This window comes from Pelodiscus sinensis, chromosome 2 (genome assembly GCF_052426305.1).
Source record: "Pelodiscus sinensis isolate ZL-2025 chromosome 2, ASM5242630v1, whole genome shotgun sequence".
NCBI classification, from domain to species: domain Eukaryota; kingdom Metazoa; phylum Chordata; order Testudines; family Trionychidae; genus Pelodiscus; species Pelodiscus sinensis.
Genome location: NC_143053.1, coordinates 225,570,715 through 225,585,954, shown reverse-complemented (window position 1 = coordinate 225,585,954; position 15,240 = coordinate 225,570,715). Strand labels below are relative to the sequence as shown.

At 41.7% G+C, this 15,240-nt stretch overlaps 1 protein-coding gene across 3 annotated transcripts in view; it reads right to left on the bottom strand.

Annotated features, from left to right (window-relative positions):
* Positions 1–14,352, bottom strand: part of SPAG6 (sperm associated antigen 6) — a 98,254-nt gene extending 83,902 nt beyond the window's left edge. Inside the window, exons 1-2 of one of the 3 annotated variants that reach the window (XM_006119525.5) lie at positions 14,137–14,352; positions 13,932–14,027 (exon numbers count right to left, since the gene is read on the bottom strand). In XM_006119525.5, the coding sequence (XP_006119587.2) occupies positions 13,932–14,027; positions 14,137–14,161 (121 nt within the window). In that variant the 5' untranslated portion in view covers positions 14,162–14,352. The remainder of the gene's footprint in view (positions 1–13,931; positions 14,028–14,136) is intronic. The other 2 variants (XM_006119524.5, XM_075922508.2) reach the window with 2 other exon arrangements.
* Between the last annotated feature and the right edge of the window lie 888 nt (positions 14,353–15,240).

Genomic DNA, 15,240 nt, shown 5'->3' with positions numbered 1-15,240 from the left:
GCTGCCCATTAATTTCACTTGGTGGCCCCTAGTTCTTATATTATGGGAACAAGTAAATAACTTTTCCTTATTCATTTTCTCCACACCACTCTATCATATCCCCCCTTACTCTCTTCTTATCCAGGCTGAAAAGTCCTAGTCTCTTTAATCTCTCCTCATATGGGATCCGTTCCAAACCCCTAATCATTTTAGTTGTCCTTCTCTGAACCTTTTCTAATGCCAGTATATCTTTTTTTGAGATGAGGAGACCACATCTGTACACAGTATTCAAGATGTGGTTGTACAATGGATTTATATAAGGGCAATAAGATATCCTCCGTCTTATTCTTGATCCCTTTTTTAATGATTCCTAACATCCTGTTTGTTTTTTTGACTGACCCTGCACACTGTGTGGACAGCTTCAAAGAACTATCCACAAGGACTCCAAGATCTCTTTCCTCATCAGTTGTAGCTAAATTAGTCCCCTTTATATGGACTGTGTAGTTGGGGTTATTTTTTCCAAGGTGCAATACTTTATATTTATCCACATTAAATTTCATGTGCCATTTTGTTGCCCAATCACACAGTTTGGTGAGGTCTTTTTGAAGTTCTTCACAATCTGCTTTGGTCTTAACTACCTTGAGCGGTTTAGTATCATCTGCAAACTTTACCACCTCATTGTTCACCCCTTTCTCCAGATCATTTATGAATAAATGAAATAGAATTGGTCTTAGGATTGACCCTTGGGGAACACCCCTAGTTACCTCTCTCCATTCTGAAAATTTACCCATTTATTCCAACTTTTGTTTCCAGTCTTTTAACCAGTCCTCAATCCATGAAAGGATCTTCCCTTTTATCCCATGACAACTTAATTTACGTAAGAACCTTTGATGAGGGACCTTGTCTAACGCTTTCTGGAAATCTAAGTACACCATGTCTACGGGATCCCCCTTGTCCACATGTTTGTTGATCCCTTGTTGATGAACTCTAATAGATTAGTAAGACATGATTTCCCTTTGCAGAAACCATGTTGATTTTTGCCCAACAAATTACTTTCTTCTATGTGTCTGACTATTTTATTCTTTACTATTGTTTCAACTAATTTGCCTGGTACTGATGTTAGACTTACTGGTCTGTAATTCCTGAGATCACCTCTAGAGCCCTTTTTAAATATTGGTTTTATATTAGCTAGTCACTGGGTACAGAAGCTGTTTTAAAAGGATAGGTTAAATACCATAGTTTCAGAACTCTTGGGTGAATGCCATCTGGCCCCGGTGACTTGTTACTGTAAAGTTTATCAATTAATTTCAAAACCTCCTATAATGACACTTCATTCTGTGACAATTCCTCAGATTTGTCACCTACAAATGATGGCTCAGGTTTGGGAATCTCCCTAACATCCTCAGCCATGAAGACTGAAGCAAATAATTCATTTAGTTTCTCCACAATGATTTTATCTTCTTTAAGTGCTCCTTTTGTATCTCGATCTTCTAGGGGACCAATGGCTGTTTAGCAGGCTTCCTGCTTCTGACGTACTTAAAAAACATTTTGTTATTACCTTTTGAGTGTTTAGCTAGCTGTTCTTCAAACTCCTTTTTGGCTTTTCTTTTTACACTTAATTTGGTAGTGTTTATGCTCCTTTCTATTTTCCTCACTAGGATTTGACTTCCACTTTTTCAAAGATCAAGGACCTGATCCTTCTATACACCTTCCAATATGATATTAATGGGAGTTCAAGCACCATTTTGTAGGAGACATTTATTATTTCAAAGAATTGGCCACCAAATTATTGTCCACCCATTCTGCGAGCCCATTATTAATAATTATTTATATACAGGGCTTGACAAGCGGCGGCGAGCCCTGCTCGCCAGCTGCGCGGTTTGGCACACTGCGCATGCACAGACCGCGCTGCACATGTGCTGATCGCGATGCAGCGCCGTGCCGGCTTAAAATTGACTAATTTGTTGAGCCCTATTTATATATCACTTTGAAATATGCTAGGTACTTTACAGAGCATATTAAAAGATAAGACCTAGTGCCAACTCCAAAAATCTTATGTCATCAAATTTTATAATCTCATCCTTTGATAAACCATCAATTTCCTCTTCATTGACTTTTACAGCCATTAATTTATCTTTCCTTTCAAAATGAAATGTTGAATGCTTAATCCTGCATCCCTGACACAATGCAAAATGCCCCCAAAGATCTGTTTCAGCACAGAATGATCAGATGCTCTCTGCATCTTCCCAGCTACATAGAACTCAGCAAACAAGAGCAGTGCTACTTTTAAACTGACTAGGATGAGTATATTATTAGTTTTATTCCATATATCAACAGACAAAGGTGTTAAGATGGCTTATATGTAATTGCAATATATCCTATTCCCCTTTTCAAGCATACTCACACAAGCATACTTATCAGGTGGCCAACCCTGATAGCAGCTGGAAGAGGCTGGAGATCTGGCTGTGCACGTGTTGCCTTAGCGTCTGTTGATTCGTCTCCACTGATGCCCTGGTGCAAAGGACCCTTATACACTTCTAATCAGTAGCTCTGTTGATGATTCACTGAGAAACTGTAAAACTTCTCTCTGGAACTGCTGCATAAGCTTTTACTCTGTGTCTCACACAAACAGTCACTGTCCTTAGTTATGCTTTTCTCATGCTCTTAATCACATGTTCCTCATGTTGTTTGTCCCACAGTCACTTTGTGTAATCGGGTCTCCTGATGTTTTGCCTGTCTTTGGCCTCTTTTTTCTGCTCCCACAATCATATCATATCCATACTCATTCATTCTTACCCTGTTAATTAATTATAATCAATAAAATATGTATGAATCATATCGCAGGAAGCACATGTCCTTTTTCAGGTCATTTTATAAAATGTTCTATTAAGTTGTCAAGAGAAAAGAAGGAAAATAATCATTCTATATTTTTCTTTCCTAGATTTTTCCAAGCCTGCATTTCTATGAACATCCGTGGATGGGCTTAAAAGTCAACAATCTTTTTAACGTTTTAAGTGGATCAAACTTTCAATGCAACAGAGACTAAAGCAATCTAGATGTGAGGATTCAAGTGCCAGATCTACTCATTTTGGCCTGCATAACATATACAGATTCTGAAGAATGTAAGCTTTAATTTCTCCAAAATATACTGCCTCTGAATTGCATGAACCCAGATAATCCCCTGAGAACTCTGTGTACAGTGGCCACTTTAAAGCAAAACTTTGGCCTTGCACAGAAAACATCTCCATTGTCTTTACAGAGATCTTTGCTGTATGCTAACAAATTACGGTTAGGTAACACAATTTATCTCCTGTAATGTGAGTCTTTGTAACTTTTCATTACAGCGGAAACAGCAGCGAGTTCACTACGTACTCCCTCATCTCCAACAGCTGTCCACCTGGCGCAGATCCACAGGCATAACGGGGCAAGGAAAGATATATTCAAGGAGCAAATGGACTGCATGAATATGCTTATGGAAAAGATGCGGGCAGAGCGGCAGGATCACTGAACACCAGGAAAGGAATGTGCAGGGAGCTGCAACAATAGGACAGCATCATTGCCTCCCTGACAACAGTGATGGAGTGCCTGACTGCATGCCTGGAGAAGGCAACCTTCCAGAACCCTGTCCATCCCAAGCAAAATAACTTTCCCTCCTCCCCCAGTTCCGTAATATCCACCCTGTGTCCTCAGGACACAGGGGAAGGGAACTAAAGAGCAGCCTTAACATCCAGGACTTCAGGAGGCAAAAGGTAGTCCTTCTCATGTTTCTGAGCCCCCCCTTTGGGTTCCCACAATGGACTTTTTATTTCCCTAATGTTTTCCCTAACAGTCTCTTTATTGATCTACTGCAGAGGTGGGGTGGGGGGATTAAAGGCAAATACAAGGAATGCAGGGGCACCTTGCTGAGAGCAACATGCATGAGTCTCAAAACTGGCCATTCATAAAACTGTCCTTCAAAGTCTCTCTGATTTGCATTGTCCCACGCTCTGCTCTCCTTATTGCCCTGGTGTCTGACTGTTCAGTTTCTGACTAGGCACTCTGCCTCAGACTGCCCACCCTGCCAGATAACTTTCTCTCACAACGATTATGGAGCACACAGCAGGCTGATACCACAAAGGAGATGCTGTGTTCGCTGAGGTCCAACCTAGTCAGAAGACTACTAAACCTACCCTTTTAAACATCCAAAAGCACATTTAACCACCATTCTCCACTTGCTCAGCCTATAGCTGAACCACTCCTTACGGGGGTCCAGGCTGCCTGTGTATGGATTCATGAGCCACAGGTGTAAGGGGTAGGCTGGGTCACCAAGGATCAAAATTGACATTTCCACCTCTTTGTTTCTGATTGTCCTGTCTAGGAAAAAAGTTCCAGTGTGCATCTTTCTGAAGAGCAGGAGGGCATAAAGATGCATGCATCGTGCACCTTTTCCAACTATTCCATGTTGATGTCAGCGAAACAGCCTTTGTGATCCACCAGCACCTGCAACACCATTGAGAAATACCCCTTGAGGTTTATGTACTCTTTGGTAAGGTGGCTGGGGGCCAAGGTGGGGATATGTATTCCGTCTATCACTCCACCATAGTTAGGGAACCACACTGCAGCAAAGACATCCACTATGGTATCCACATTTCCCAAAGTCACAACCCTCCATAGCAGAATGGTATTGATTGCCTGTGCTACTTGTATAACAACAGCTCCCACTGTAGATTTCCCCACTCCAAACTAATTCCCAACTTAATGTTAGTGCCTAGTATTGCAAGCTTCCAGAGGGCTACAGCCACATATTTCTCCATGGTCAAAGCGGGTCTCATTTGATTATTATTGTGCTTCAGGGCAGGGAAAACCATTTGCAAAATTCTAAGAAAGTGACCCTTGCGCATGCAGAAGTTTTGCAGCCACTGCTGATCCTTCCATCTCTGCAACACAATGCGGTCCCACTAGTCTGTGCTTGTCTCACAGCACTAAAAATGGTGTTCTACTGTGTCCACAGGACTGACTGGTGGCTGCCCTCGCATCAGCACAAGGGCTTGCATGAACAGTGACTCCATGCCAATCTGAGATTGATCCTCATCCTCTTCCTGGTGGAGTAACATTCATATACTATTGAAGTATTGTGCCATTAGGCGCACCAAGGATGATATCAGCATCAAAATGGTTTGATGCAAAGCAGGATACATGCTTGTGATCAGGACCGGCTCAAGCCATTTTGGCGCCCCGGGACACGCAGCCCCATCTCCGGGCACACAATGCATGCGCAGGCCTGCCCCCGGGACACGTGGCCCCGCCTCCAGGTGCACAACGCATGTGCGGGCCCGCCCCTGAGGCGCATGGGTGGATGCACAGCACATGCACTGCCCAGTCGGCCCAGCCACCGCTAATGGTGTGCAGCCTGGGGCGGGCCACATCTGGTCCCCGGGCCTGAGGTTCCCCACCCCTCTGCTAGGGGAACCGATCATAAAATGTATATGGAGGACATCCTTTTAAGATTAACAATGTTTTATATAACATTAAATTGTACACAATTTAACAGGTCTGTGCCTTTAAGAGAAGAAATGCTACTAATTCTACTCCAACCACAATTCAGATTACTCATATTTGTTAATCCCTATATATCTTCCACTGCTTTGCTGAACACTCTCCCTTTTCATTGCAATATCCTATGTTAGGAACTATCCCACAGTATACCCAGCAGGCCTCAATGGCTACACAATCTATTTGCCTCAGCAAACCAAGCGCATCTAGTAATTTTTGGCACAAACATTGCTAGACACCCCTGTTAGCAATAACGCTCATCACATTCTGGTCAAAGTGCAGGACTTTCATCTTCACCTTTACTTTCCTGATAAGCAACAAGTAGCACAAAACACACACTCGTCTTCCTCCTTCCGGAAGGTACTCAGATACCATGATGATGGGATCAATGTAAGAACCTGAACAAAACAGATGTAAAACTCAAATCCTTCTTGGAGAAGATTTAATCTTCTTCAAATTGCTGCAGTTTGTCTCACTAGATGAGGAAGGTTCTTCCCGCAATGATTATTGAGGAACAAGTATAAAAGACCCATATCACTTTTTCCTAACTTCGCTCCAAAATAGAATTCAGCCATGGAAAGGAAGTAGCCTGAAGAACATAACTTCCTTACCCCACAAATATAGATGACCAGACATGGAAAGGAAGCCATCTTACAGGGAACTGCCACCACCACACCCAAGTATGTGGAACTGAACAAGAAAAATGTACCAGATAAAGGGGGAGCCAAATGTTTCTGCACATAGTCAAAAAGCTTAGGAAGTTCTTTCTTTCAACACTACTACCTATGCAGGAGATGGCTGAACTAATTCCTATGGGCTGTGTCCAGACTCAGGGTTTTTTTCGAAAAAAGTAGACTTTTTTCGAAAAAACCTCACCTGCGTCCAGACTCAAGCCGCGTTCTTTCGAAATTAAATCGAAAGAACGCGGCTTTTCTTTCGATGGCGGTAAACCTCATTTCACGAGGAAGAATGCCTTCTTTCGAAAGTTCCTCTTTCGAAAGAAGGCGTTCTTCAATGTAAATAGGGCTTCTTCGAAAGAGAGCATCCAGACTCACTGGATGCTTTCTTTCGAAAAAGCAAGCCGCTTTTTCGAAAGTTCAACGTGCAGTCTAGACGCTCTCTTTCGAAAGAGGCTTGCAGTCTAGACATAGCCATGGAGAAACAGAAGGAGCAGACCGAGAACTGGGAGTAACGGTATCCTTCTATAGAGCTTTGAAGAGAGGTTGATTTTTGGTCCTGCTGTAGGTAAGTCTTCTGTTACAGAGGCAGGAAAACTTTATTTGGGAATTCCCAAACTTTTCTTTGCATGAGACAATGCAGAAAGTAAGAAGAGACTAGATTTGTCTTTGAAGAGCTCCTGTTAATTACTCAGAGATGAAGTAACAAAGAACATGTAACCAAATATTCTCCCTCATATAACCTCACAGTGACTACTAACCTTGGATAGGGACTGACTCCTCTTTCTAGCTATGATTTCTAATTCATCATTTTTGTTTCAAATAAACCTTAAAGCTTTTAGAAGTCGAATCACCTTTAGCTTGCTATTTTAAGTAGTGGTGTTCTGCAAAGCCCTGATTTGTTTTACTTCAGCAAACAAGTATTGGCTGCTGCCTACCTTTATCAGGAAAAAGCCTTCAGGATAGCTACAGGTTCCAGGTATTTCTTTCCAAGACTCTATAGCCAAATAAAAAAATAATCTGCAAGAGACAGCAGCCTTTGTTTGGTTTTCCTGCTTGGGGAAAACACCTGATTTCAAAAAGAAAAAATTAATGTAAAGGGACACAAAGAGAATATTTTTCTGCCACTCATTATGCTTTGAACTCCTTCAGTCTGCACCTGATAGTCACCATTTCATTCAAATCACTCCTTAAAAACAGTTTTCTTCCACAAAATCTTTTTAAAACCTTCACACCACTTTGTGGCCTGCTTCACTGAACAATGGGCCTCCCCTGTCCTTGGTCTTCCTCTTCTAATATATTTGTAGAATGTTTTCTTGTTACCATTTATGTCTCCAGCTGGACTGAGCTCGTTTTGTGCCTTTGCCGTTCTAATTTTGCCCCTACATACTTGTATTATTTGCTTATTTTCAGTCTTTATAATTTGACCTAGTTTCTACTTTTTATATGACTCTTTTTTATTTTTAAATCATTTAAGATCTCCTGGTTAAGCCAAAGTGCTCTCTTGCCATACTTTCTATCTTTCCTACACAATGGAATATTTGCTCTTGGGCCCTTAATAATGTCCCTTTGAAAAACTGCCAACTGTCTTCAATTGTTTTTCCTCTTAGTCTTTCTTCCCATGGGATCTTACCTATAAGCTCTCTGAGTTTACTAAAGTCTGCCTTCCTGAAATCCATTGTCTCTATTTTGCTGTTCTACCTTTTACCATTCCTTAGAATCATGAACTCTGAGATTTCATGATCACCTTCACCTACGCTGCCTTCCACTTTCAAATTCTCAAACCCTATTTCTTAAAATCAGATCTAGAATAGCTTCCCCCAAGTTGCTTTCTCAACCTTCTGAAATAAAAATTTGTCTCCAGACATTCCAAGAACTTATTGGATAATCTTTACCCAGCTGTGCTCAGATCATACAGGGTAGAGAGTGGATTCCAGTCCATCTTTAATTATTCTTGAAAATATGCAATTTCTAATATTTGAAATCATTGTTTTTCTTTTAATAATTTATTCTGGTACCAAAATTCATGGGCTGTACCTGCTAAAGGAACAGATTTATTTTAAAGGAAATGTGTAAAACTATTAACATCAAAACAGATTTCTTCCATAAATCCTTACCCACTAAAATGAAACTTGATAAGGGAATTGTTTTTCAGTGTCTCAGTTTCATCAATTTAAGCAGGTTTTAGAGGGAGGATTTTTTTGCCTTACCATATATCTGTATTAATTATTAATTAAAAAGGCACAATTCTGCAACATTTACTCATCTTGAGTAATAAGTACCACTTACTACATGTGAGTAAACACATCCACAAAAACATCCAAGGCAGGAACAATGGCCAGCAGGAAAGCACACATGCAAGAAGGAGCTCCAAGGGAGGAAATTTCTGTGAAGGTTTTCACAATGATCTCTTACTGACCCATGAGGGGTATTGCTCCCACACAGAAGAAGCCACAGGGGTAGCTTCCAAACTTGGCACACACTGCTTCAAATGTAGGTATCCAAGGAAAGCCAGAGCCGCCTCCATGAAGCATGATCTACAATGGCCCCTAGCGCCCTGGTCAGTTTGACTACAGGATTGCGGGGGAGACTCTGCATACAGACTAATGCAGCCTGGGGATATACAATCTTTACTGAGGACTCTACACGAAGTCCAAGAGGTGTCTGTGCATTTGGGGTGGGAAGATTCGTCGCTTCCATTCCATCCTCTCAGTATATGTCTAGGCTGCAGCTGACAGCAAACTTCCAAGTGCTGGTGGACAGAGTAGCATCAGTGGGGCTCAAGGCAGTGCGCTTAAGAATAGTACGGTAGATGATGATGCTTGGCTTCTCAAGGTCACCTGAATCCTATACATCTGAGTTCAGGAACTATCCCAACCTATGGGTCGCCATTACATTTCAAAAGGGTCACCAAGTGTCTTCCCAGGTGTCTCTGTCCCCTGTCCTCCCCTTGGGTCACCAAGTCTTCCTGAATTGTCAAAATGGGTCCCCATCTGGAAAAGATGGGGAACTGCTGCTCTAGAGCCACAACATCCGCACAGCTATTTTAGAGCACTCGGTTAAGCCCTGCTATCACAAGTTTGTGTACCCAGGCTAGGAAGCCCACTCCAAGTTGCAGCATAGACACACCCCCAGTCAAAACTAGCACGGAGCCCAGACCATGCCAAAAGGTCTCCACAGGCTCTGAGAGGGCAAAATGGTGTTGTTAAGTGTTCTGCACAATGTTTCATTTGTGCCAGAGCTGAGCCCAGACACCTCTTAGACTTGGTGTGTCACTTATGAAAGTAAAAGAATTACTTGAATCCTGACCGCTCTTTCATTTAAAATGAAGTACTATTTCTGACTCTCTTTTTGTGCAAAACGTGGTGGCAATCTGTACGCACAAATCTAAAAGTGCAATCTGAGCCATTACATTTTAAATTCAATTACTTTATTGGTATTATTTACCTACTACCACAATGCAATTGTCACTGACATTGCATTTCCAGTTACTCACAATTGATTCCACAAATGGCATCTATTATGATATTAGATAAGTGGTGCTTAAAGCATAATCAAAATTTTTAAAAGTAACATATCTAGCTTGGATGCTTTTGATTAAGGACACTGTTTAATAGAGAGCAAGATCCCTCTCAAATTCTATTTCATTTTTGAAATGACATTCAGAAACTTCATGTATTCATTGCTAAGGAGTTCCACACTGACCACCGTAAAGTAAATTATTTAAAGACCGAGTGCTGCTCAAATTTAATTCAATAGCAATATTACCATTTACTTCACTGGGAGCAGCATCAGGCCTGACTGTCCTTTAAATCCAATATGAGGGCCCTTTCCTGTAAGGTGACAAGCACCGTCAATTCCTGTTAAAGTCAGTGAAAGTGAGGCAGTCAGCAGCTTCATAGTCAAGTGCTATCTCTTCTTAAAACAGTTCTCTGCTTAATAAATAATGAGCTTTTTCACAAGGATAAGCAAAGAGACAACTTTTAAAGTATATATACACTATATAGAATGGTTTAATTCTTATGTAATAAAGGAACCTCACCCCACTCTTGTTTCATTAGAAACAACTTCAGTTGGACCACCATAAAAGACACGACAGTCTTTTGTGAGACAACAATGCTGAAAATATGATCCTTGGTCAGTGTTACATCTAACCTGTGCAGCAGCACCGCTTCATAGATGATTAATCAGCCCCACCCAGACAGAGACTCAAGGCTCTGTGCATGAAGCTGACTGACTAGGCAGGGCCGATTAATCACCTGTGAAGCTGTGCTGTAGTAGTTTAAAGGGAACACCGTTCTTGGTCCTTTTTTTTTTTTTTTTTTTTTTAAAGGGCCCATTAACCACATTCAATTTTAAAAATTATGCATTTGACATTAGAGATGTTAAATTTTGATTAATCGACTAATCAAGTAGTCAATGGAATTTCCATTGACTACTCGATTAGTCAATAATGTGTGTGGTGCTCACTATTCCCACTTTGCCTCTGCCTTTTAAATGTAGTAATTACTATATTTAAAAGGCAGAAGAGCAATGGGGACTCAAGCAGTACCCTCTTGCCTCAGGTTCTGCTTCTCCCTTTGAAATGTAGCAAGAGCTCTGTGGGGCTCTTGCTACATTTCAAAGGCAGAGATGGAGCAAGGACTCAAGCAGTCCCTGCTCGCCTTGGGTTCCGCCTCTCCCGTGAGGCTTTTGCTACATTTCAAAGGAAGAGGCACAACAGTTGGACTGGCAGGAGCAGGGACTGCTTCAGTCCCTGCTTGCACCATTTCCCCACTGCATCTCTACTTCCTCTGCCTTCCCTGCAGAGATGGTGCTGAGGTTGGGAAATCAGCTTTTCAGCCAGTTCCACCCAGCTCTTGCTCCCTGTCCCCTTGCTGCCTCTCTCTGATAGAGGCAGCAATGGGGGGAGCGACTAGTATAGTCACTACTCGACTACCCCATAAGCATATGCTTATCGGGTAGTCAACTAGTTGCTTACATCCTTTTGACACATCTGTTGAGATATTTCCCTACTAATAGCTATTGTTGCGGTCAGATGATTATGAATTGGTTTTAAAGGAGGGATTCAGGTTTCCTTTTTAATGTCTGTGAATGTCAGCAATTGAAGAAATTACACAACTATTACAATTATTTTTCATATCTAAACTTGGAGAAAAAAAATAAAACTTATGAAACAGGAATAACAGGACTAAACTGAATCAAACCTGACAGGCAAACATGGTGCATTGCTGTACTAATACAACAGTTGGCTGGAGCCTGAACCTGCATTCCATGCCCACCCAAAACTCAGTAGGAATTCTGGCTGTATACCAAATACAGTATCAGGCCCCTCATATAACTCTATAGCCAGAAGAGACCATTGTTGTGATCTAGCCTGATTTCCTGTATAACACAGGCCATAGGACTTCCCCCAAAGTAATTCATAGAACACATATTTTAGAAAACAGAACAGGAATACTGAACTGGAGCACTTCAGATATTCCAGTCTTTGGCCTATCTTGAACAGATAATGTCAACAGGCTGAATCGTGCCAATTTGTTTTTATGGTGGTTTTATGATGCACACAAGTGGAAACTAGGAGAAAACTATCCAACTCACCTCCCAGTCGTGCTTCCACTGATGTCAGCAGGTATAATATTGAGCCCTTGTTCTCACTTGCAAGCTAATCTACTATTTGACTTCAGGTCACTGGGGTGAAACACTAGTGCATTAAACCCATTTCCTCTTTTTAAAATTAGTTATTGTTCATCTAAACCATATTTTAAACTTTTTTCCCCGCTTTACTTAAGTTCAGAAAGCTATTTTTATATTTTCTTTTTCTAATTGTTAGTTAGTTGTAGAGACAATGCATTTCTCCAGGTTTATAAAGTAATCAGAATTTCAACTAACCAAATAGCTTTATGCCAAATCAATCAAGCACAAGTGTTTAAAAAATAATAAAGTAAAGTATTTCTGTGCTTGGAAGTTAGGTGTTTTTTGTTTGTTTGGTGGGTTTAATTTGGTTGACTATTATTTTCAGAGAGTGAACAAAACAATTGACTTTCTGCAGTCATTTGTTAAAATAGCAAATATGAGGCCTGATCCTGAATTAAACATTTTGCAGGACTGTTTCCAAAACAAAATCAATGTGTTAAAATATTCAGCATAATCCCAAATCCCTTAATCATGAGTAGTTCATTTACAGACAGTTCTGTTTCACAAATGAGGACAAATTGCATAAGTAAGGATCTTGGGATCACGTTGTGTATGCCCTCATTTTTGTGGAAAACAAAAATCAAGAAGTACAGACAGTCATCTAATACTATAAAAGGCTTGCTAAAGGGTGTTCTATTCATGGATCATTTGCACAATCAAGCCCAATGTTTCTTTAAAAAGAACTTTGGTATAGTGATATGGTTTGGTTCAAAATATATTAATAGAGTTGTAATGTACCTGTTTTTTTCTATTTCATTTCAGGAAAACTACTGGTTTAAGTGTCTTGGAAAACAAATATTTGTAAACAAATGTTTATAGTAGTCTGATAAGTTTATCAGGCTGTAATGTTCATCAGTACACATGCTTGACCATTCTTATTTTGATTTATTACATTCTATAATAGCAATAAGTTCAAAATTCTGAATGACTGCAGAACCCATCAATGGCTGTCTGAAAGCATTCAACAACTATCACAATGTACACCTGCTTATTTTGTGACCAGGATTTTGCTTTACAATATCACTGTTAACCTCATTTAAAAATCTGTTTATTAATGATTCCTCAAGCTTCCTAATACAGTTTTATATATAGAATAAAAATGTTCATTTATATTGCCAAATGTTCCCTTAAATATAAATTCTAAGTAATTTAGAATTTGCATATTATATCAAAGGTATCCATAGTCTTCAAAAAATCAGAAATAAAATTGCAACCAATTAAGAAAAATGTGTGGGTAATCCAAAAGCATAATTAAATTTCACTCAGGACGATAAAACAGATAAGGTGCCCAAATATGACTGCAGTGAGAATTATAGAGTACCTAACATGTTGACTAGTTGTACACCGACGCAACAGATAAAACAAAAACAAAACAAAAAGTCGTGAAATGTCTCTATGTATTCCACATATAAATGCTTGAATATGAAAAATGTACAGATATTTTCTCTTTCAGCACAATGTGCCTAAAATAAGTTCACAAAAGCTAAAAGTAACAGGAACCATTTCTATTTTCAAATATTTCTGTACAGCTGTAAAGTTTTCTTTTCGCCTCTATCAATGGAGATCAATATTTCCACTCCCCTGTCGTCAGACCCCATTATTATGGCCAGGTAAAATGATATCCTTCTACCATCAATAGCTTAAATACACAATTCGAAAATAGCAGAAGATAAATCCCAGCTTTTTTCTTTAAATGCAACACCCGAATTATTTTTCCATTCATAACTGCAGTGGGGGGGGGGCGGAGGGAAGTAAAAAAAAAATTTACTACAGACTCCTATAGATACTCGCTCTATGACCCTCACTTCCTCTCTTTCCCTGGCACAGCAGCGATTATGAAACTAATCATGCCACTGCCGCACTTGGGGTTCCTTTGTTGGGGACATATCAGCTCCATAAGCAAATGCAGATTGGTATTAAGGTGCAAGCACCGACTCCCTCTCTCGCTTCACCCCACTTGCACCCGCGTTAAGGGCAGGGCCAAAGTCAGCAGCACGGCTGGTGCCTGCCCCCGCTCGGCTCGGCGCCAGAACCAACGCGCCTCACCTGCGTTTTGGAGGGTCTCGATGTTCTGCGGCCTAGTAGCAAGTTCTGCCACCGTCTGCACAAACTGGGTCCGGGCTTTCTGGTACTGCTCGAACACTGCAAGAGGGAGGGGACGGAGTTAGCCTGGGGGGAGCGCCCGCCCCGCCGGTGGCTGCAGCCAGGGGCTCGCTGCGCCCGCCCCACGGCAACCCCGATAAAGAACTACCTTGTAAAACCTGCCTCTGGCTCATGGCGGCGGGGACAGGGGCACCTGGTGCCCCCTGCTCCGGCTACCAACGCCGCGCGCCAAGCCTCTCACGCTGGCTCCCGAGCCGAGCAGGGCCGCGCCGGACCAGGCGCGCTGGAGTGTGTATCTTCTCCTAGGTAACCCAACGGAAGCCGGCCTGGGGGCGGGGGGAGGCCGCCTCCGCCTCCTCTGGATTGTGACATCAGGTGGCTGACCCGGCTGCAGAGCGCGCGGAGCTGCTCCCGCCGGGCCACGCCGCGCGCAGAGGTGGGGGCTGCCCAGGCCGGGGGCGCAGGGGGCGCGGGTGCCTTGGGTGCCTCAAACCCGCCAGGGGCTGTGAGGAGCGTGTTCACGCCGCGCGAAAAGCGCAAGGAACTTGCTGGCTGCTTCCTCCGCATGTTAAACAAGTGTGGGAGTGCAGGATCCGGGCTGTCACGGCGGATATCTGCCAACAAAAAATGCATGGCATGTGTATATACTCGCTATAGTTGCACATCCACGCTAGCCTGTATTTTATCACGTGGTTATATCGTGCTCTTGTTTATTTCATTGCCTTTTTTTCCTAACTAGAAGGAAAGCCATCTCCCTAGTAACTGAGCGTTTTGTGGAGCGCACACATTCATGAACATAAGAATAATGGTCATACTGAGTCAGATCAATCGTCCATCTAGCCCAGTATCCTGTCTTTTGACACTGACCAGTTCCAACGTGCTTCAGAGCAAGTGAACAGAACAGGGAAATTAAGTCAGTAATCCATACCCTGTCCTCTGGTCCCAACATCTAACAAAGGTTAATAATGGACACCCAGAGTATGGGACTGTGTCTGTAACTATCTTGGTTAATAGCCTTTGATAGAACCATCCTCCATGAGTCTAATTCCATTTTGAACACTTAAACTTTTGGCCTTCTCAGCATTCCCTGGCCAGAGTTCCACAGGTTGATTTGTATGAAATACTTTCTCATATGAGTTTTAAACTTGCTGCCTATGAATTTCGTTGGGTGACCCCTGATTCTTATGTAACATGAAGGAATAAAGAGGACTTTCCTATTCACTTTCATCACACCATTCATGATTGTACAGAC